At 36.7% G+C, this 24,722-nt stretch overlaps 1 protein-coding gene across 1 annotated transcript in view; it reads left to right on the forward strand.

The window, feature by feature from the left end:
* The first annotated feature begins 857 nt into the window (after positions 1-857).
* The window catches only part of IMPG1 (interphotoreceptor matrix proteoglycan 1), a 51,253-nt gene continuing 27,388 nt past the window's right edge, over positions 858-24,722 (forward strand). The window contains exons 1-8 of the mRNA XM_059469264.1: positions 858-924; positions 13,521-13,754; positions 16,573-16,739; positions 16,947-16,975; positions 19,353-19,420; positions 20,436-20,521; positions 21,577-21,723; positions 22,975-23,033. Of these exons, the coding sequence (XP_059325247.1) occupies positions 858-924; positions 13,521-13,754; positions 16,573-16,739; positions 16,947-16,975; positions 19,353-19,420; positions 20,436-20,521; positions 21,577-21,723; positions 22,975-23,033 (857 nt within the window). The remainder of the gene's footprint in view (positions 925-13,520; positions 13,755-16,572; positions 16,740-16,946; positions 16,976-19,352; positions 19,421-20,435; positions 20,522-21,576; positions 21,724-22,974; positions 23,034-24,722) is intronic.

The raw sequence follows: 24,722 nt of genomic DNA on the forward strand, positions 1-24,722 counted from the left end.
AATTCTTGGCCCAGTTAGAGCTGTGTGCTTGGAACAGCATTTCCCACCACTTTCTCTTTTCCTCCCACCATGCAGCACTTTCCCTGCCCCAGTTGCAGTTTGGCATCAGATTGTGCCAGCCCTGAACACTGCTGCAATTCACTGCTGAGTCATCACTTCACCAATGTCACAGAACATCATCATCACTGCTCCAACAGGAATATTGCAACAGCAACCCTGTGGTACAAGAAGGGAGAGAGGATTGCAAGACATGGGCAGTGGAAGAGCTGAGCATTGAGTGTTCTTTCAGGAAAAAGCCATCCTAAGGGAGTTCCCTGAGGTTTGTGGTCACTGGTTTGGAAACAGCACCATTATCTCTCCCCGTGCTCACATGCCATATCTCCAGAATGCCCAAAGGATCAACAATCCAAGGCAATGGCAACTAGAAGAGACTTCCGTTGTTTATCATGGTGCTGTTGAAGTCTCCTGGGGTTGACAGATGCCGCTCCAGAAGGTTAATAAGATGAAGAAAGCTCTTCCAGCTGGACCGTAAGAGGGATTATGTCTGAGCAGCAGATAAACAGATTATTCCAGAAACAGACACTGCTTTTTTTTAAAACTTCGTCACTCTTGTCTTACCACTCCAGTTCCCCGGGCTAGAAGTGTGGGCGTCGGAGGGTTCACCCAGCTCTTGCACTCTGGCACCTGTTGCACTCTGCCCAGCTGCAATTCCATGCAGTCCAAGGCTGGAGACACGTGAAAAATAAAGACATTTGGGGATTTTAGTTCTCTAAGAAAACAGAATTCTTCTACTTGACAAAAATTTTTTTGTTTCCTGCATGACTGGTCTTGAAAACTGTGAATGATCAATAGACAGCATGCATTTGAAAACTGGATTAATATTTTTGATCATTTGCCTTGCTCTCCAAGTTCAGGGAAGCAGAGGTAAGTTCATATATTGATATATAAAGTTTAGATTAATTTTGCATTGCATATGTTGAGAAACAAAATAATTGCAATATCAAAGGCTTTCCTATTACAGAATTTTTAGTGTAGAGTGTGGTGTTTTGACAATACTACTGGAGCCATTACAGTTACTGATACTGCTATAAAGCTGAAAAAGGAAATATTGATGTTATCTCTTACGTGTGTTTTGCAGGTTTTACAATATCTATAAGAGATGCAATTGAGCTTCATTTTACCTGAACAGGTTCTGTTATGAAAAACAATATTATCTGTGAGACAAATATGCGGAAATTTAAAAAAGGCTGAAATATCATCTCAGTGTTGATATGGTTGAAGATGGTCTTTCATCACTGAAATGAAGAGAAAGTAGCAAAATATATCTGCATTTACTAGTAAAGACATTTATTCTTAAATGTCTTAAATGATTATTAAAAACAACTTCAAAAACTTCTAGATGGACAAATTCTGGAAGAATACACCATACTGTCAAATATACAAAAATGGCAGTACCAGTATAGATTAATGTAATAATAACTATAAAATTATTTTCAAGAAAACAGAAATACAGGGAACTAATCTGTACTTAGTACGTCAGCTAACTCTTGCTCTGTTTAGAAACATTTAAAAGTCCACAACATTTATAAAGCTACTTCAACAACAAAAAAGAAAAGACAGTGATGTGATTTTCCCTGGTTAGTCCCATATTCAAAAGATTTAGAGCTTTGGGGAATGCGTTTAATTTTGGAGAAGATTTCTCATTAAATTTTTCCATCTATACTTTGATATTTGCATAATTGAATTAAAAGCTAACATTACAACTGCTATGTGTGCTCAAGACAATGACCTTCTATTTTTATGTCAGGCCTGTTAATTAAAGGCAAAGAATGTAAAATTATAAAAGATAAGTCTCCTCAACATTATCTAAATATTTGTTAGGGAGACAATATGAAATATAGCCTGCTGTCAATACTAATTGGAAAATTTTATTTACACATTTGGGTTTTTTAAAGAAACTCCTGCTTTTCTTAAAGAAAAACAGAAATACAGACCACAGTTCTTGTATCTCAGTTAAATTATGTAAATCTTCTCTAGTGGACAAATAAAGAACTGAAAAAATCCTTGGGAAAATATATAGTTAGCACTAGAATTATGTTTTGCGGCTCTTTAATTTTACTTTTAGATTCTATGCAAATGGTTTAATTTAATCACTAATGATATTTTGGACATGTGGCAAAAAATGAGAGAATGATGATATTTCATGTCTGACAAGAAAACAAGTTTTATCAAGATGCAATGTTTTTGCATTTAAGTTGAATATTCTGTGATGGAAAGAGACAGAATGAATTCCAGGCAGTTCAAGCATGCTTGATGGCATTATTGCAGTCCCTATTTATAATTACAACTTAGAAAGCAATAGTGGTAAAAGTGGCATCTCATAGTTTCATCAATTGCAAATTGTGATTGTATACTACAATACACTTTCCATAAAAGACCAGCAAAATAATGTGGGACTATCTTGACAGAGAGGAATACTAAATAACTAGAAATATTCCTTGCCATCAGTTCTATAAAGTGCAGGTGGTATGCATAAATGCATAATAATAACAACTTGGTTTTGACATTTAGTCATGCCATACATAATATTTTTAAACTATTTGATTTCAAATATATGCACACAGATCTCAAAACAATTAATGCTTGTGTTAAGAAACTTCTTTTTCAGAACAAAGATACTTCCAGAGCTGTTATTTTATGACTTAGCATTAGGGTCAGACACTTACAGAAAATATTTTTTTTAAGTGTATAGGCTTTCCCAGTAGTCTGAATATTTGCATGAATTGTTCATTAGGGCTCATAACATGGGAATTTTGAGACCCTTACAGTTGCTCAGATTTGAAGTGTATGTAAACTGTGACAGACTAGGAAATAAGAGACTAAGATATAAAACAGCCCCATCTTAAACAAAAAAAAAATAGAGATCCTTTCTAAATATTTAAAGGGTTAGTCAGTTGTTTTTTTCCTCATTAAAAACTAAAATTCAAATTGTTTACTCACATTTATATTTAACAAAAGGTGGGTTAACAAATATGGAGCTTGCTTAGTAATGTTTTTTGGTCCTTCCTCCCTGTCCCTATTTAAGGACCCATAGAGTCCTTCCCCCATCCATCTGGAGGCTCTCCAGGAGCACCTCCAATTCCACAGTAAACAATCAGGAAACTGTAGAGAGCTAAATAAGAGTTACAGTACTGAACTTTGGCCATAACTTTGCCACTGTCCTGACAAAAATTGTCTCTAGCAATGAAAAGGGAAAGTAAGAGGGATTAAAACTTTTTGACAGCGAAAAGTCTTTGCACACAATCTGAATAGTAAACTCCTGAACAGCCAGACTAAATTCGAAAATGCAGAGGAGCTCTGAAGTCTCAGAACTATGCCCTGATGCTGAGTACATCCTCGCACTTGATACTGAGAACGTAGAGGGCCAGAGCGTGTTCAGGGCTGTTTTGTGACATTTTTTATTCAGCAAGCAAATATCTGCTATTTACTCAGCCATTCCTTAGGACACAAAGGCTTTGTGTGTGCTCTATGAAATCATTTTAATTCATTCTGACTCACCCCTTCCCGCTAGGCTGTTCTAATTCCACAATAAATGTTTCAGATCTTCATTACTGTAATTGCCCTCAAAAAAAAAAAAAGGTTTAAGCAAATTTGTGCCGAAGGAAAAGGAAAATCAAGGAATATAAAGCTTCAAACAAAGAAAGAAAGCAAGATGTGTCTGCTTTTTGCACTAGGATTATCTTCTACTCTCATCCATAAAATAAGAATTATCATGTTAAAGTTGGCTTTCCTGGATGGGCTTATAAACTTATGAAAAGTAAGACTTTTCCTTTTTTCTCTCCTTTCTCAAACAAATGTAACACTGCACTATATATGGGATTTGATCTTTTCTGTTTTCTGGCTAAAAGCCAAACTGCAATATAAATACTAGGCCATTGTCACTGAATCCTAAAGATTAATTCCAGGAATAGTCACACTTGTGCCATAGGGATTGGTGAACTGCATGTGAATGAATAGCAAAATATGTGAAATTTTTCTCAGAAAACACCCATGGACAAGATGGTCAATATTAATGATCAAAGGTTTTCTCCTTCTGCTGGAACATTAAGTTACAGGCTGTAATAAAATAACTGGGAGTCCTAACCTAATAGAAATGTGGAATGTTCATATTCATTTTTCAGCTAATGTTGGAGTCTTTGTGTTTTAAGCAGTGCACTAAGTGACATGGACAACACCCATCATGTAGCAAACATGGTTTCCTTTCCACAAGACAGCTTTTCTTCCCCAAAGGAAAATTCTGAATGCATTCTTCTGCATTTTGATGCTTTGAAATATTTTGAATATGTTTTCATTCTTTTTTTCCCTCTGTCCAACCTAGTCCCTTTGGGATTAAAATTACTCTTCTGATCATTCTCTGTCGCATAATTCTTCCATGTTAATCAGAAATTAGGTGCACTATCTTGTACACTCTGTGAGGTTTGTACTTTGTAAGCCCTACTGTGTTTCAATTTCTTCCCCTTCTGAATGTGTGATCTTGAACAACACACTTCTTAAAAAGAAAGAAATATTTACCTGCTTTCCTATATGTGTCTGCTGGCATTTAGTCACAGTCAGCTGCTATTTACTAGACAGAGACTTCAGAACAGTAACCTGTCTGAAAAACACAAGATTAACAATCATCTGGGAGTACCCTGGCACCTGCCACAGCGTAGGTGTGTTTAGATACCCTTACATAATTGTAGCATGCCTTATCATTGTAGGCAAGCACAGCAGCAGTTTCACCCTCACCTGCTCTGACAGAGTGCACTGTCATTCTCATTTCACAAAAGCATGAGGGCCTGAGGTGTGACACACAAACTGAAGCCCTGGCATTGCAGTCATAGAGCAGGACAGCAGCAGAGGTTGCTGGGCTGATTCTGGTTACACAGACATCTGCAAATCAGTAAGACCCAGGCTCAGAGCTACATAATTAATTGCACTTAGGCCACCATGCTTGTCTTTCCATTGGTGAGGTTCTACTGGCTTCTAAAGTGCTGCTTCAGTGAATTGCCTTCTTCCTGGCCACTCAAATGTTTCAATAACTCCCTGAGACTTTACCCAACTTTATACTGACAATCTTGGTACCCCTGTTACCTGAAATACTGTTTTCAGTGGCTGTGTTGCAGGTATACCTTTCATACATATGACTCAGCACAGATCATAGAAACCCCAGGAGTTTCAGGCAAGAAACAGCAATGCACTCATCTTTAATTTTGTGATCTCATGGTGATGGCACAAAATGAAGACATTTCTATTCAAGTTCTTTCCTCTTTCCTCTTCTCCCTCAAAACTAGATGAGTAAATTGTCATGCTTAGATCAAGAATTGGATTAGGTGTTCTCCAAACCATTGGTCCATGCAGCTTGATACATAACTAAGTAAGGTTAAGTGCAAGTCATGCTCTGTCAAAATGAGGTGTAGTCAATTAGCCAGAGGCTGTAGATTGTACTGCAGAACAAGTGACCCCAAACTGTGAGGAAAATCAACCAGATCCAATTACACAAGCTGAAGTGAAGAGACGACACTGGGGCTTCTGGCACCAGATATCCTAATTGTTATCATACAGTTACCTCAATAAACCCATTCTGCACTGCAACTCTTTGACTCTTACTATCAAAACTGTTGAAATGTTGATGATGTTGACAAATGTTGAAATGGCAAAGCATCACTGGAACTTGAATTTATTCTGTCTCATTGACTTTCTCAGAGAAGGCTGTACCTCTTGAGAATGACTAATCAGAAAATTAAGAGCAGAGGTGCTCAGTTGAGTGTTTCATCACTGCCAATTGGATACATCCCTCCAAGAACTCAAACATTTAAGGCATTTTCTTGCATCCTTTGATATCATATCCCTATCAATTAATAGAACAGCCTTTCAGGTCAAATGCTTCTAAGCTGACCAAAGAAATCTAAATAGATACATGTTTCATACATGAGCATTAAAACCAATCACTCTTCAATGCTGTTTCTAGTCCAGGTTCTGGACTTCAAGCAGACTGTTGCAAGATTCACAATCTGGCAATGAAAGCATAGATGGCCTTTGATATTTTTTATGTATTCCAGCAGCAGAAGTGAGCACAGCTGATGAATAAAAATTTTCACCTGTCTGAAAGAGAATGTAAACATTTCTACCTTTAATGACACATTATGTCTATGAATACATGAGTTTCTTACTATGTTTTTGTCAGGCTGCAAGAAAATATATCAAAATCATATGTTGACTCAATGATTTCAGCATGCTCAATATTTGTGGTGTGTACAGACAGCATTTATTGTGAATGTGGCTTCATCATTAGTATATGACAACTATATTCACAAAAGCAGGAAAATCTTACCAGTTGCATGTTATGCTTTCTATTCTCATCTATAATAGGTAGATAATATGCTGCAATTATTTTCCCATGAATTGTATAATTAGTATAATTCGAAGAAGATACTAAATTATCTACTCTAGAGAGAGAGAGACAAAACTGTTTGTCTGTTATAAGGCCCATGCATAAATTTCATCAAAATTGTTCCAAATTCTTTGTTTCTTCCTGAAGATGGTTTTCAATTGTATTTCTCCACTTGGCATAGGAAACCACACAGATATGCATGAGCAGAGAAGGAGGGCAACAGCTGAGGAATTCTGATATCTATTTTACCTTCCCAGTGTAACTGACTTGTAGAAATTAAATTCTCCACATTTATTGAAATCCAAGAGCACATTAGCTGACTATGATCTTTGGTACCAAAATGTAAATCCAGGTTAATTTGAAGGGTTCTGAAAAAGAACCGTTACCTAATGTCATCTCCTAGCTTTGAACATAAAACCATTAAAACAAAAAATTTTGGAGTTTTTATTAAAATTTGAACATTTACTAATGGCACTGTTTATATCATATATTTCTGAATAATTTATCATGTTCTTCTTCAGATTTATTTCCATGCATGTTCTGAGGTGTAGGTTGTTTCATTATAATCAAAAACTTAATATTTTTAACATAAGGATTACAATAGGAATGTATCACAAAGATTCATGGAAGACTTACCTTATTAGAGCACTATGTTAACAGTACCAGATTCTTCAGCTTTCATAGACATTTGAAGAATTATCATGTGTTTCTGACAAGAAGCAGGATGTATGAAAACCCCCCCTTTTCCTGGATTCTTGAGAAGGAAGTCCCTTGGTATAGATCTAATTTTAAAAATTAACATAGCCTTTGAAAGGTTGAAACTTGCAAAACTTACCTATTAAGCAGAAGCCTGGAACTCCTCTCCTGTGTCATAGACAGCTTGAGTGCAACTTGTGAATATGTGAAGGTGCTGTTTTGTCATGCTGAACCCCAGCAAGAGACACAGGGATCTGGCATATTTTGTCTTTTGTATAAAGTCTCCACTGCACAAGCAGAGCCTGGCACCTCCCTGACATGCAAAGGTGATGCTGAATTTTGCATAATATGAGATATTAGTATGTACAGGAAGGGTTCTATAGTGTGTAGCCATCATCTTTGCAGTTCTTGTACAGAAAGTTCACAAGTGAATTTTAGCCAGCTAGACGCAGGATCTTCCAAACTGGAGGCCTGAACTGTCCCCCATAGATACAGAATTGCCAAAATTAGAGATCCAGGCCTCATTCCACAGGCAATGCTACTGTCACACTTAAGAATGGATGCTACTGTCACACTTAAGAATGGAATTTACAAAGCCAACATACCAAACAGTCATTACAAAGCTCATCATTGTCCATATTCATTCTGAGAAAATAAAAATACTTACTTTTATATATATGTCTTAGCCCCCTTTCCTTTTTTGGAAATGAAGGCATTCTCAGCCAGATTTCCATTTCTACTGAAGCTAAGCATCAGTGTCAGCAGCTTTCGCCAAAACTTCCCCAGAGTAGTGTGCACTGCCCTCTTACTCAGCAGTTCACTGGCAAGGTGCACTAAACTTGAAGAAGTGAGATCCAGAGTGAGTTCCCCCCTGTGCCTCAGCTACCCCAGTTACAGACCAGGTAAGCCCCACCAGGATGCAACAATCACCATGGCTGAGTGCCTCAGGAATTCCTTTCAAAGTTCCTGTGTGCATCAAAAACAGCTCAATAACATATTGGACAGGAAGATAAGTTAATGCAAGCCTTACAATATTGGGTTTAAGGGCATTGAACAGACAAGACCTGAGCAGATTAAATATTAGCATTAATTTTTCTAGTATGGAATTCCATACCCTAAACTTTTCCAAACTGTGAGTCTTTAAGTTTGTGAAACACACTTGGAAATGCAAAGCAAACACAGTCAAAGTAGCAGTATCTGGCAAAGCAATGACAAAGCAGCCCTGAACATCAGGAAGAGTGAAACCTCCACTTTCACATCTGAATGGGAAGATAGAGATTGCTGCACAAAGGATGCCGGCAGCATTTGTTAATAAAGTCTTGCCATATATTAATCTGTCCCTGCTCATCTAAGCCCCTTCAAATCCATGTAGACTCTTCCCATGCAACAGACCTGAGGAAAAGAAGCCATGGAATAAAAGATTTGAAAAGGAATGTGAGGAGGGGACATGTCATGGGCACCAAGTCTGTCGCTGGTGAGTGCCATTAGAATGTGGGATCCCCACTGGTGCAATGAGGAGAGTGCCTGTGGGTGAAGAGCCCTGGTACTTCATCTGTGTACTTTCTATGCTCCATCTGGTGTTTACATGGATCAGCCAACTCAGAAATCTCAAGATCAACTTTTCAGGACTAGTTGTAAAAAGCACTAGCTGTGCTTTTGTTACTGGCTCAATTATCAACAAAATGTTAGCCCCACTATCAATTTAACCTCAACATGTTTATGGATCTTTGCTGAATTAACCTTCCTGATAAGCTTTCTCCATTTTATTTCAACATTTCCCTTTACATAAGCCTGGTCTTTTAGTTATTATTTTATTGTGCAGGCAGTATGTCTCATTTATCAATCAAGCATTCCTCTCTATCCTAGGAAGATCCACTGATTTTTCAGACTAATCTGCTTTTTCACATTTCAAAACTTTTGATGATTTTAATGATGAATTATTCAGACTTCAACAATTTTGTCACCTGGAATTTTGCTATCAAATCTTTAGCTATCATATTTTTAATTATTCTCTTAGTATTTGATGGCATCTAAATTTTCTCAGGTCAAATAAAAATAAATGTTTACCCATTAAATAATGCTGTATATAAATGTTCCTACCCAAAGATCATCTACATTCCTGAAAAATGCAATTTTTCAACTCCAACTCCAACTACCAACTCCAAAATTTGAGGCCTTCCAAACCTAGTACTATTAACAGAGAAATTAGTTAAGCTGTATAGAGAAGCATCCACTCCATTTACACAAAAAGGTATGAATAAGGCCCTCTTGCTCCTATGTTAATCAAAGCAAATTTAAAAAAACAACCAAAGCTGACCAATTATTTGAATAACTTTAAACTCTTTTTCTCTAGAATCCATTTCAATAGTGATGTACTTTTCCCTTTTTGACATGCAGATTATTAAGACCATATAGGAACTTTTGAAATCTGCTCCTCCTGCCTTGTTGTTTCAGTTAGGGTATAAATTTGATAATTCAAGTCTCAAGAGACACAGAGAAGAGGCCTGGCCTAATTTCAAGAATTTCAATTTTTTAATATGTGAAATGAATACCATTTATCTGCCTGAAACCAAAACCTGAAAAGCAGTGCTATGCACTTGAGAGATTGGTATGGATATCAAAGCACTTTGATTAGATCCCATATGAATTACATTGCTGTATCATATATGGGAAATTGCTTTATGGTGTTTTGAAAAAATTTTGTAATATTTGTGAAAGTTCAGGACTAGATGTCAGGAACTCCAGAGTTTAATAACAGCTGACAGTGATTCTGTAGATAACCTTGGTAAAACTACCTCAGTATTTTTCTGCAAGTATGTCACCTGGAAAATTTGGACATGGTGTAGATTCTTGCATGTGAAAATAAAGGAGAGTTAGATGTTTGTTTAAGGAATCTTGGAGATTACCTAAGTAGACTAAAGCATTATCAGACTTCTGCAGTTATCTGTACTTCTGCCCTAGAACTATGAAAGAAATCTAAAAAACTTAAACATACCTTTTAAAACTGAGACAGTCACCTCTGTGAAACAACAGGGTTAAATAATAAAAAGTCAGATTGGACAGGGTATATTTGTCATAAACACTGAATATTTTAATTGCATGTTCTTGTATAAAAAATAATTAGAAAAAAATTACAGATGTTATTTATTTTGAGAAAAGTTAACCAACCTAGTGGTATTTGGATTATTTAGATGATCAAATGATGTACCTGTAAAAATTGCATCACTCCAGTGTGTTCAATTACTATGTTGCATAGTAAAAAAGGAAAGAGATCAACTAATATCTATGGTTTCAATTTCATATTGGCAATAGCTTGTGTCTTTTTGATTTTTTTTCAACCCAGGACAAAGAAATCAAAGCATCTAAAAAGGTATAGATGGAGGCATATTTTAGTAAAGTACATGGATGAAATATCTGTGAGGCTTAGGTAAAAATTTCTCAGTTCAGAGAATTTCCCCAGTCAGAGTGGAAAACACAGATCTGAAGAATTATGAGGAAATGTTTATGCCAGAAGGCAAGTTTTCTTCCAGTCACAATCAGCAAATATTAGGAAATTCATCCTGGACAATCATGTGGAGAGAAAGGCTGATGCTTTTTCCAATTCAAATTTTGTTTAAGTAAAAAAGTGATTTCAAAGAATTATGATAATAAAAGTTATTCTAGTAAGAGAAAATTACTAACCACAAGATATAAAGTAAATTAAACCTATTCCAATATATATGCTTTAGAAACAGGTCCTGAAAAAAAAAAAAAGAAAGAAAGGAAAAAAAAAATTGGAGGAAAGAATGAAAAGAAAAATAATTTTAAAAATTTATAACCACCCTAAATAGGGTAGCAGAACAGTGCAAACTGAGAGCAGACAACAACTGGTCACTTGTCATAGTGAAAAGACCAAATAGGGACCCTAACACGGAGACTTTGAAATCATTATAGCAATCATTTGAGAAGAATCTCCTTTGTCAGTTTTATGAATAGTATAATTCTTAATTCAAGTTAAAGACTTAGAGGTAAATCCTGGAGAAGAAGCAAATCCTTCAAGAAAGGCCTCTGCTCCATACAAAAGCTATCAAAGAGCTTAATGACAAAATCCTCTGCCCCAGTTGGTGAGGCTGCCTGGGCAGCTGGTCTAGCTCAGTTAATACACCTTGTGAAAGGTAATAGAATTACAACTGGCTGCTTTCCATGTGGATTTTTGATTCTCTCTTCTAGAGGATTTCAGTTATTTGAATATAACATTAAAAAACTCTGTGTGTCAGCTGACTCAGTGTTTGGCCATTTGGGGATTCTGTTGAACCCGACGTGTTTCCACAGGGGAAATTCCTTTTATGCAGTTTATGGTTTGTGACTTGACATTAATGTGGAAAAATTACTTCCATTTCATTTCATTTCATTTCATTTCATTTCATTTCATTTCATTTCATTTCATATCAAATATTATATGACTGCATCATCATTTTAAATTACCTTGCAACAATTAGGCAGTTCTAGGTCTGCAGGTCACTGTCCCTGGCATGAATTAAAAAGTAATAACAATGACCTATTACCTTTGTTATATAACTTCCTTTCTTTTAGACAATATTCATCACAACCAAACAGTTGACTTTTTTCCATATCAGAGTAGCACCTGTCTCAAAATATAGATGTTACTACTATGATTTCTACACAATAAACAATGGAAGTTAACTTCCTTTGGAAGTTAATCAGAACTGAGACATATATTGATACACATATATATGTCTACTGACACACATAGTAGAACATTCCCTATTCTTCATTTCATATACTGTTCTTTTTATAAAAGTATGTTTTTCAATTATTTTTCTCTCATCATTTATCTACCCACTTTTCTTTAAACGTTTAATTAACACTACTCCAAAGTATCGAGATAATGTGTTTTTAACCTTCCTTATTTTCTCTTGATTTGCCTAAGAACAGGGTAATTAATATTTGTTATATGCAGCATGACACTTCTTCTTTCTCCAGCAAACTGATAATTTTTTACCCCTATTTTTCTTGCTAGTGCTACTCCTACTGAACTTACTCCTTTTTAACCCTATTATTTCCCATTATTCCTCCATTAGAAGTTTTAAAACCATTTTTCAAAGTAATTTTTTCACTTCATTCATCAGGACACACATATCTTGCTTAAAGCTTTCTAATTCTTTCAAATTGTCTTCTATTCTGCTTAGATTTTTCTTTATTTTTCATCTGTAATTACTGTATCAAATTATTAAAAATTTAACATCTTTATTGGATGGATACAAAATTTATTAACATCTTTGTTAACATGGATACAAAATTTTGGAAGATAACCTAAAAGATACTCATTGCTCCTGTCACATGATGGCTGTATTTCACCTCATTTAAATCTGTAGTTTATACACTGCTTTTAGCATTGACTTTTTCATATCAAATTTAGCTGCTATTCATGTAATACTGCAACACAAATACTTAGGAAGTGGAACCAGATGAGTCCTGAATTTTTGTGATGGAAATTCCTATGCTTGAAGTTATCTTGACAGCCTGGAAGCTTTTCCATTTTTCATAATTGAATAGCTTCATAAGCAAAATTTAATCCCAGGTCTTCAATTCCTAGTTACAGATTTCATTTTTTTCCTCCTGTAACTGTTCCACTTTGCCAGGAACATTTAAAGTTTTATTAAAATATGATGCCAGAGAATTCACAACACCTATCATCCAGTTGCAAAGAAACAATCAAAGTCTCAGCTGGTAAATACTTCAGTTTATGTGAGGGAAGGATAGAGCATGCACTGTGGAGTAAAAGAGACTGGAAAGAGGTCTTTCTTTTCCCAAAGGTAATAAAACTTCTGTTCAACTTCTGAAAGTTTCAGGGTCTAGTTCTTGGGATAGCTTCAAGGTTATGAACCTGATTTGAAGGGAGATGTTCCTTGAAGCCCAAAGGAAAGATAAGATTTTAAAGACTTAAGGTACACCTATTTCTCATTTTACTTATCTGCAGTGTAGACATTACTTATCACTGTACTGTAAATTTCCCTGCAGGGCGATATGCTCACAAATGAGATGCTGTAGCACAAAGTTCAAGTACTTAAGTGTCTTTTGTGAATCTAATCCAAAGTCACTTTTGAAAACAGGATTTAGAGCTTCTGAAACTTTTACCCTGTGTGTCCTGGGGTCACGTGTTGAAATGCAAGGAAATTATTTACCAAGTCACTTGAGCTGCAGTTCCCTCGAGTGGTCAGGGGCTGGTTCTCCTCAGCACAATTATTCAATCAGTGCATTGACTCCACTACAATGTAGCAAAAAGAATTCTCAAGTTCATGTCCATTTTCAAGACATGAACCTGCATCGAATACCTACTGCCTAGGCAAGGTATGTTTATGTACTTTCTTTTTTGTTTTTTTTTTTACAGAAATTCCTGATAAAATAAACCGTGCTGAAGCCAAACAACTTGCAGTTACCTCAGGGTCAGACAAAACAGAAAGAACAACAAAGAGGTCCAGGATATCAACCATCAGGCGGATATTTGACATGGCAAAACACCGAACAAAGAGGTCATCCTTTTTCTCAACTGGTGTGAAAGTTTGCCCACAAGAATCAGTGAAGCAGATTTTAGCCAGTCACCAAGCTTACTACAGATTAAGAGGTAAGACGATTATTGTAGTATGTACTTCCTCCTTCAAAGTCTTTCCTTTAACTGAGGAAACACAGTAATTTTCCAGAAACTTGTTCTTCACCTTTAGGCAGTGTAAGTGCTATTGACTTAATGCTTTATTTTTACATAGATAATCAAACATTACATGTGCATCAGCAGGGTTCAAGATAGACAGTTACCAGAAGAAAATAAAACAATGCACTCAAAGGACTAATGAACTCAGAGTAATTGCACAGTGTTCTAGCATGGCTGAACATGAAAAACAAATTGTGCTTGCATTAGTGTTGAAAGAAGCATCCCCCTTCTCAAAAGAGCAGGTACCATCATTGCTATGCAAAATCAATAGCACCAGTTTAGGACAAGTATTGGAATCATTAAATGGTAATTGCACAATCGTGTTGGTGTATCTGTAGTTATACTAAGTCTATGGCAGTGTTGGTATACAATAAACACTGAGATAATTGCTAGCAAGTCATGAAAAAAAGCTCAGGGAAGAAGAAATATTTCAGACATTTTATTAATAAGACTTTTTCAACCAAGTCAGTCACTTCCCAGCTCTTTTTTTTACTTCCCTTGCCTACAGAAAGTTACCATTCCAATTTTTGGTCAAATTTTCTCTCTTTCTTCATCTATCCCTCCCAGTCTTTTATGCTGTTGCTGTTCTATTTTGTATTCGAGAAATGTGTATATTTGCAGTGCAGCTGGACAGTCCAAAGCTAATTCTAAAACCTAGTCAGCATTTCTGGGACATAAGTATCTAAGGCAACATCTACTCTCTAAATCACCTTTCCTTATCCATTTTTTCCTCTTTATCAGACACCATCCATTCACAATGATCTGTGTAACCTGGCTGCTCCTCAGATCTCTTTTGGGGAGCCAACTTGTTCCCTCTGAAATGACACCTGGAGGTTAAGCTTCAAAAATTTTACTGCAGCAGCCACTTGCTATAGGCAGCATGGGAGAACTACACTAAAGTCTGTGGCTATTCCTATACATATAAAAATGCTTCATATCCATTGTAGCATCCAATGAGCATTAGACAGAAATCTGGAATGTGTCATAGGGACTGATCCAAAAAGCATTTCTTAAATAGAAATCCTCAAAGTCCCTGAAACTCCCTGGTTACATCTCAGATTGGCCTGAAAACAAGGCTATCCTGAAACAGACAGGTATCATCAATCTGAACTCAAAAGACTATAACTGTGACCCTTTCATTTAAAATCTGAAAATGACAGAACTACCAGCTTTTTGGAGAGCTGGGATATCAGCTGGGATATTGGACTCTATAAGTCTTGTAGTGCAAGAAGGTTTTAACTTAAATGCTCCTTTTTCTCAACAGTGTCCTACACTCACAAAATTTTCTAAGCGAGTGTCTTCCAGTTCTTCAACTGAAACTGGAGGACTTCCCAAAAAGCAAGCAACAAAACACACTCTGCAGCTGAATAATTTGCACACTCATAAAAAGGTGTTTCTGCTACCTTGAACAATGCATATTTTCCATTACAATGTCTTTCATCAAAACCTAAAAAAAGTTTTCCTTCAAGGAAAGACCCGAACTTCTGGTAAAGACTTCTGCCCTCCCAGTTGAGCATGATAATTTATCTGATGAAAATGATAAATGCAAACAAAAAAGAGCTACACTTGAAAATGTGGTGATACAAGATTCATCCTTGAATCTGTAACCACAGTACAATCCTTCATGTGAAGGCAATCTGGTAGCTATGCTGGAGCCTGAGAGCCTGTACCCATCTGTGGGATAATCTGACATTCATGTGTTTTGGATATATACTTTCAGGTTCTTTTCTGTGTCTAAAGCCTAGGAGATGACCTCCCCCCCTTCAAGTTCCATGACACATTTGCAACTGAAAAAGCACTGTGGATCATATCAGTCATCTAGAGAATTTTTCTGCAAGAAAATTTAGACAATTTTATTCTTTTTTCCATATATATGTATTCTGTGCTTCCAGGGATGAGCACACAACACAAAACAGCTCATTTTTAGGAGCTCAGACAGTTGCTGTGGGATTCTTCAGCCTCCTGTGACCTTACACCAACTCTGAAGATACACATCATAGCTTAGGTCACCATGAGGACAGTCTCTTATGTGGGGCAAACGGGGAGAGCACACTACAATGCCTCCTCCACTGGTCATGTGTCACATTTATCTGGTAACTGGATTACTTATCATCAGATGGTATATCTTTATTCAGCACTAACTGCTCAGAAAAACAACTGCCAGAGAGTTGCAAGAAAAAGGAGATAGAAAGTAGCCTTAATTGCTAGCTCATAATAAATAAATCTCTTCAAAAGATAGCCTGTTCCTTTTTAATAACCTGACCACATCTGCTCCACATGCAGCTGCTCTACTGGGAGGGCAGGTCGTTCCTGAGGTATTATTGAGGGGCCCTAACACAGCTAGGTGAGTACATCCCTACAGCAAGTTTAGAGTAAACTTACTGCACTAATTTCAGAGACACCCATATTTTAGATAATGCAGATAATGAACTCACTCTAAGGCAAAGTAGGTATCAAGTACTGAAAATAAATGTCCCATCTCACAGTAATGAGCTTTGCAAAGTAAAGTCCTAAAGGCAACGGCTTTTAAATTACCAGCAAGTTTTGGTTAAAATGTTTTTTTCTGATAAGTTTGAAAATCCCCTTCTTTAAAAGAATTTTTAAACAACATTTTGAAGCAGTGCGTTCCTTCATCTTGAGTGATAATGTGTAAATGCCAAATCACTGTTAAAAGGCTTTCATGTTTACCATTTGGTACAAAGCATCTATCCCCAGCCCCTTTCTTCTTACTCAGTCTGCCAGGAAGCTGTGTGGGAAGCCTTTCGTATTTTTCTGGATCGGATTCCTGATACTTCTGAATATCAGAACTGGGTTAGTGCCTGCCAGAAAGAAACCTTCTGCATATTCGACATTGGGAAAAACTTCAGCAATTCCCAAGAGCACCTGGAAATAATTCAGCGGGTAAGGATTGCTGACATCTGCTTAGAAACTGGGACAGACTTCCCAGTCCCTCCCCACCTGCTTATTTAAGGGCAAAGTATTGCTCAGGAAAAGGAGGGGATGTGTCTTAGAAGGAAAGCATGAAAGTGTAGTAAACAAAAGAGCTAACAGGCTCAATGGTTGGATACACCCACTAGTAAAATGCTGTTTTTCTTAATCTTTTTGCAGCGAGTAAAACATAGAACCTTCCAGGAAAGGTAAGTAGCACAAGTAGAACCTTGCCACTTGATGTTACTGCCTCCCTTGTAAAAATATGTGTAGATGTGTGTGGATGTGAGCAGATATGCAGATAGCACTGTGGTGTATTTGGTGTGTGCTGTGAGAGATGTGTCTACTGGATATATCACAGGACACTGCAATTGAATCACAATAATGGATATGGCCAAATGGCTGAGTTACCTGTTCATTTCAAAACACCCCTGAATGTTTTCTCAGACTAATGTGGCCATGAAACTCTGACAGAGACATAGCTTGGCATTAGGCTAGTGTTGCCTGGGAGTGTGACAAAACTTGCTGTAATTCTCAAAAGGAAAGTCAGCTTAATAGAAGTTTAACTGAGAGGCTACTTTAAACAATAGCGTGAAAACTCTCTGCCTTCACTTTAGGTTTCTCCTGTATTTTTATACATCATGACAATATTAATTGATGTGATACTTTATTCTGTAAACTCTTTGGAAAAAGTATGCTCCTGGCAATGCTCAGAAGTTGGAGAGTGGCAGGATTAAAGCTACCATACTGAACTCTGGTTCTGTGTATATAAATACTACAGCACAGCCAGAAAAATCATTGTCCACAACTTCTGACTGATGTTTCTTTTCCCTTCAAGTTTTCTTTGATTTTCAAGAGATTTTCAGGCAAATAATATTTTCCATTCATAGGTTACACTGTCTCCTGATCACAGAGGTCTTATATATGTTAATTCATTCTGACATGGGAGATCTGACATATTTCTAATAATGTAAGGCCTAATTTAACTCTCCTGGAATCCAAAGGGAGGCCTTTTCCTTCATCCTAGTGCAAGCAGCAGCAGCAAGGCATTAAGAGAAGTGACTGATCTCAGAGTTCTTAGGTTCTCTGTGAACAGTACTGTTTCCCTAGACACAATACTGAAGGTGAATTTAATTCCATGAAATTTCTTGTATTTTAATCAGAAATACAGACAGCAATGATTATGCATGGTTGGACTTCATCTTTACTACTTTGTAGGCTAGAAAGTATTTTGTATCTTCTGTAGATGTCATGTAGATAAATCAGTCTCCATGTATAAATATAACACATTACTAGTTAATATTGTGAAAACATTACAAATTATACTTTAGTTCTCACCACACAAGATATCCAGGCTGTGGTAAACCAGTTATCATTCATCCACGTTCTTTCTTTGTGCTATTAAACATCTATGTTGCTCCTGTAGCTCAGGACACCTTTTCTGTCTCTGCTACAAGCTTTATGCTTTATGTTTCAATTAACACCATACTACAAATTTGCAGTACCCCTATTTCTTTCATTCATATTTCTCGTTTCATATTTCTTTCAGTTTTCACAAGTACTCCATCTGTATGCACTGTAGAAAATTTGGGGAATTATACTTTACTCCTGAATTTCAGGAGAGAAAAATCTCAAAATATCCCTTAGAAGATTCTTATCTAAGAACCTTAATTTTCCCAAAAGCTACAAATTAATAACAATTTGGTTTTAAGGCTATAGAATAATTTCTAGTCCAAGTAAAAGAATCTTTGATACATCTATTTATTTTTAAATGTACTTAGAGATAGATACTATTGCTGTTTTTCAAGCAAGCCAACAGTAGCTATTTAAAATGTATTCACCATGTGGCTGTAAAACTTAAATCAGAAAATAATTATCAACAAAACCATAAAAATCCTGTGATACCTCATACCCACCATATTCTTACTTGAGTCTTTAGCTGTCCTCCTTGGGGACCGTGGTAGGCATTAACTTATGAATATTACATCCAGAAGCAAACACTAACATTCCTACACCTCAAAATAATCTGCATTCTGATACAATAATTATTTGGAAGCATCCTTATGGTATTATAATGCAGGCTGACAACTGAAAAATATGCCCACCCACTATTTTCTCACACCACATCATATGAAATACACATGGAACCTGAAATGTCCATTGGCTCTAAAATGAGAAGAATCCCAAAGCCCTCACTGAACTACCTTGATAGGATGAGAAATAGCAAAGAAGACAAAAGGCTGATTTCTTCCATTTTAGATAGTGGTCAACCCTTCAATGAGTTCCAAGAGTAAAAAAAAACAGACCCAGTGCACTGATTTAATCTCTGTGATCCCATCCCTCTGGTGGCATTGATAAAATCTGAAACAAAACCTCATGAGCAGATTCATGACAGGATTGGTAGTCCTTATGCTGTTCCACTGCCTGTTTAATCAGGTCACAAAATGTTCTATTAGAGATAACTTCTCTCATTTAAACTGTGCTTAATATAGGGATCATTTCCCTATGTTTTTGGTTTTTTACCCTTTTGTCATTGCCAGTACAATATGCAGATAATTAAATCACTCATTTGTATTTGATTGATAGGAAAGATGAAATATCAGCAGAGAAAACAGGAGGCAAAAAGGTGGAAGATATTCCCTCCATTTCTACAGGTAAAATCAAATCTGTTTGTTCTGTGTCTGTCTGTTAAATAAAATTGCTAAGGCAAATGGTTCTTAGAAGGCCATATCTTAATGAATGTTGTAGAATGCTTCTACAACAGTCAGTGGAGTGAAAATGTGTAAGCAAAATAATCTTTGAGAATAATTTTTTATCTCTTTACAACATATTTGCTACTCAAATGTTGCATTCAAATTTTGTCTTCAAATGTATGTGTTTGCCTAGTTTCAAACTTAGATAATATTGGGTTAATTGTTCTTCAGTTAAAAAATACCATTTAGAATGTCAACTGCTGCATTTTGTTAACAAAAACAAAACAAGCAAGCAAGGCAAATTAAGACTGACAAGCAAGAATGTCAGAGTGGTGCCAAGACAATAAATTGATCAGACTATTACAATTAGACCTGTTGTGTACTTCAGTTCTTTAAAATAATGTTAGGATGTTAATAAAATACTGTTAATTCACACAGTGATAAAAATCTGTAAATATGATCATTTTGGTTCATGGAGAAACCATCCTGAACATATATTCTTATGAAATATAACAGAATCTTATTGGGAAGGACTTCCAGCATGGTAATTTGGCCTCTAGGTGAAAAACTCTGTCAACATCTCTTGCCACCATAAATTGAGCCCTAAAGAAAAGTGGCTGTCATAGGGACAAAGATCTCAAAATTAAGCCTAGACACTTGGTGATATATGATGTGGCATAACTGGAAATGACCAAATATTATTGACTCACACAATTTCATTGATCATAGTCACTGCTAATTTTGCTTTCAGTCACACACATGCCACACCACTAATGTTTGACCTGGAAGAAAGGTTGTCTATTGTACAGAATGCAGCAGCTTTACCCACACCCAAAGTCATGGCACAGGCTTGTGCTCAAGCCCTCCCTCCTGAGGGAAAGCTGCTCCAGTGAGCTGACCCCTGACCAACACACCAAGGGGAGGCTTTTGATGTGCAAACTGTTCTTTCCTGACTTTTCTTTCTCTCCCCCTGCAGGCTCTCCTGGCACACCCCTCTCTCCATATGCACCCAATGGCACATTGCTCAATGAAATTTTCAATGACACAAAGACTCCTGTGAAGGTGAGGGCAGCCTGTGTTCCCACCCACTTTTTCACTCACCTTTTGCTTTTGAGCTCAGCTAACTGGAAAGAGGGAGAAACCTTATAAACAGTGCTTCAAAACAAGTGCTCCCCTCTGTTTCAGCTAGCAGGACTGAAGGGGTTTATTAACATCTGTTATATACTGGAGTAGGGCATGATGGGTTTTGGGTATATAGTAGAAAATACAAAAGCATGGCAACCAGCTTTTGGGCAGTTTTCATTCTTTCAAGGAGGGGCCTGTTGCCTATTTTGCACCATTTTGTAACATTGCTCTTCATTAAATAATGCCAAAAAAGATACCTGCTGGGCTTGCCATGACACAGGAGACAGGACTGGGCCTTCCTTGCCTTTTCCTGCCCAGCCAGCTGTCAGAGGCATCTCCAGTGCTGTGTCCTCAGAGCAGCCGTGCAGCAGGCACTGGGACTGCCCCTGTGCACACTGACAGCACCTGCTGGGAGAGGCACCTCTGAGAGAGGGGGGGTGCTGGAAGAGGCTGTTGTTTTCTCTGTCCTGGCTGCTGTGGTCTCAGCACAGATGTGTGGCCTCACAGTGGAGGGAAAAGCTGCAAATATTGTAAATTTGGTAAACAGCATACAAAATACAACAACTTTAAAGAGCAGCAAAGTCAGCTGCATAAGAAAGGTGTATCATGGGTAGGGATAATTCCATTTTATTATCAGCAAAAAACAAATGCAAACCTCTGAACATGAAACAGCTGTGTGACTTTATGATGATGGAACTAAGACTTGGTAACAGTCTCTGTGCAAGAAAGGCTTGATTCTCTTCATCTTCATTTATGCATATCAAAGGCAACTCTCAAGTTACCTCTCAAGTAATAGAAACTTGTTTGCAAAGACAGAATAAGCCAACAGATCTACTAGGAACTCTCACCTTTTGTGGAATGTAGTTCAGAAAGTTATTTTGGGGATGAGTTTAAATGAGAACATTTCTACCTGTTAAATACTGAATTGTGGAGGGGAAAACAATCTCTTAGTTTTATTTCTTCCCTTTTTGCCCTTGCCTTTTCTTTTCCAGGACCTGGGAACAAATGCAGTCCCTGAATTGCCTGTGGAGCAAATGGTGGAATTCAGTGTGACTCTCACTGATCAGGAGTACACAGCTGAACTTAGTGACCCCAACTCCCCAGAGTACCAACAACTAGCTGCCAAATTTCAGCTACAGGTAGGGATGCTTAGTGAATGCAAAAAATTGTTGACTTTGTACCTTGGCATAATTTCATACTATGAAATTATCTTCACCATGAAATAGGATTAGTATGTACTGCCCTCACTTTAAACAGGTCATTCCTCTTTTCTCAAGACCTTCATGTGTAGTATCAGCTTATACCCAGATTTAAGCCATCTATTCAGCCAGCAAGCTAAGAAGTCAACATCTTTGACATCAGTAGAAGCCTCAGATAATGGATGAACAGAATAACTTTAGGAATTTTGTTCAGACTTAATCAGGAATTCATGGGCAGCACTTTGTCATAATTTAATTTCTACAATAAACCTAATGAGAAATGTAATATAAATGTTAAAAGTAATTAGCTGCTGTTGTCTGAACTATTCTTCAAAGGACATACACTCATTGTGCATTACCAGGGTTTATGTAAGAATTGGAGCATCTGTCATATTTTCATACAGTTAATAATATTAACTGAATGTTCAGCTATCAGTTTAACTGATAGCAATTAATGACTTGAGGTTCCCAAAAGGTTTTCTTAGTAAAATTAACTAAAGCCTCTCATCAGTTTCATGAGCATTCCTTAATGGAAGCTATTTCACTTTCCTGGTTCAGTTCCAGATATGTGTAGAAAAATGGTAAAGGATGCATTGGCAGAGCTGGCAAAAAATGGTTTCTCTGAAGATTTTCAGTATTACCCTCAGACAGAAGTGCCTGCAGACATTGTATAGTACACATGTAATGCCTCTTCTATTCAAAACCATGTAATTGTACTCTTGTTTACATTAGAATTAAAAATGTATTGTTATTCTGTTTGTACAAGACAGTTAAAACTGTTTAATTTCTAAATGATTTTTCAGATAATCTAAACTCATCTACAGTTGCTTAATATTTCTAAATAATGAACAATTTACAGGTGACTTGAATCACAAAATTATTCATGAACCAAAACTATTGAAAATGAGAAAAACATTTGATTCATGTTGTTTTACTTGCTGTGTTATGAAATAGATTATCCCTTGTTTGCATAGTTACATTACTAAGAAAAACAATATTAACAGGTAATACAACAAGTATATGCAAAGCACATATTGTGTTTAAACTCAGCAATTATGATACCCAAAAGAGAACAATTGAGACTTTCCTAAAGCTCTTTCTGAAATATGAAAAATATTGTCTATGTAGTCATCTTATGATTGCCTTTTAGTCATAGATCTTAATGCTGACTTTTTTTATGGTTTTCTATAGATGAAAAAAATATTTGAGAAACTTCCAGGATTCAAAGAAATCCGCGTGTTAGGATTCAAGTAAGTATAAAAATGGGGCTCTCCTTTTTGTTGGCTCTGAGGGTTCTCCTCTTCCTTCTTGTCCTCAAAAAGGAAAAGACCTGTAGAATAGTGGGCTGTGTACTTCTGTAAACAGAAAGCAATTTTATGGGAATATCATAGGGGCAATCTGACAGGAAGTAGAGACACATCCCAAGTGAGACTATGAGGTTTTGAAGTAGTAAAAGTATCTTTGATTCCCCTGAAGCTTGAAGGACACGATAAATTCTTTGAATTGTTTGTTAACAACCCTGTATTAAGGACTTTTTAAAATGACAAGATAAAGAAAGTTAGTAGCCTGATTAGTTAGGTGACAACTTTTTTGTTGCCCTTCATACCTTGCAGTGAAGGTGCCTTGGCAAGAGAGGGTTGCAGGAAGGTTTGTGTTCACACATATAAAACTTTCTCAGTAGTTCTTTCTCAGGCCTTCCTGACAATTAAAAAAGTTTCAGTTTTTCAGCAAATTTGTGTTCTGTCTTGCCATTTCTTTTAGTTTTAGCTCCCTTGTGTGTTTACTATAACACAACCTCATTTACTCTTTCAGAGAATAGAGAATCTATAGGGGAGGGGGAGGATATTGCATAAAGAATCAAATGAAAAACAAATAATAGTAGTAAGAAACTGCAAAAAGGAAAGAAAGAGCAGGGGGGAAGAGACAAATTTATGTGGTCTTACAGCACAACATCAGGAACACTCAGTACTTCTAGCAATATTTAATACATGTTAAAGAACACTCATATTGCAATGCAATTTTAGGCAAGAACATCCTTCTTCCTAGCATTTCTCTCTGCAGAAATTGCCTGGGAAAAGGAGAGAGAAGAGCAAAATAGTCTGAAAATTAGTTCTTTGTATTTTTATATTGAAATTAATAAAATAAAAATCTGCCTACTGCAGTACAAGCAGAGAAAATCTATAGTAGCATCTCATAGTTACAACTTGCAATATCTAACCTCATTAAGTTGTGACTCCAGGAGGTCTGGGATCCATTTTGCTGCCATATCTTGGATTTAGCTGGTATGAAAGAACATTCATCAGGGTGGAAAAATTGGATTGATTCCTAATATCCAGTAATTTAGTTAGCTTTAGGAGTTACAGATCAGCAAAGATGGATGTTGCTGTCCATTCTCTCCATGTAGTACTATTGCCATAGTACTACACATTCTAGCAGCATTTCCCACAAAGCAATGAAAAAAGACAACATCATAGGCATTCTGGAGAATTCACCAGGGAAAATAACTGAGCATTATGTGTAGGACAACATAGTCATGTCTTCCAGAGGTAATTAATGGTTCAAGTTATCCCTGGACTACAGTTTGAGTAGACATCATGGGTGGTAACTGTGATCATGGAAAGTACTGCCACAAGTGCCCATTGCCACCACAGAGATTGGCAGTGACAGGGCTCAAACTGCACCATTTCATGATGGAAATAGGAAAGCTGATATTTCAGACTGCCACGGTAAAATAAAATTCCTGTTTCCCCACACAAACCACAGTGATTCCCATTGTTTGGAAGGGAAAAAATGAACTGATGTCAATTTCACACAGAGCTAAAAATTGTAGATGACATGTAGAAGTTAAGATAAATTGTCAAAAGATGGCTGTGATATGTGTGACAACGATTTACCAGTAAACATGAATCTTTATTTTTCTTTCTTTTGCAATCCTTTCT

This window comes from Ammospiza nelsoni, chromosome 3, assembly GCF_027579445.1.
Source record: "Ammospiza nelsoni isolate bAmmNel1 chromosome 3, bAmmNel1.pri, whole genome shotgun sequence".
In the NCBI taxonomy this organism is placed as follows: domain Eukaryota; kingdom Metazoa; phylum Chordata; class Aves; order Passeriformes; family Passerellidae; genus Ammospiza; species Ammospiza nelsoni.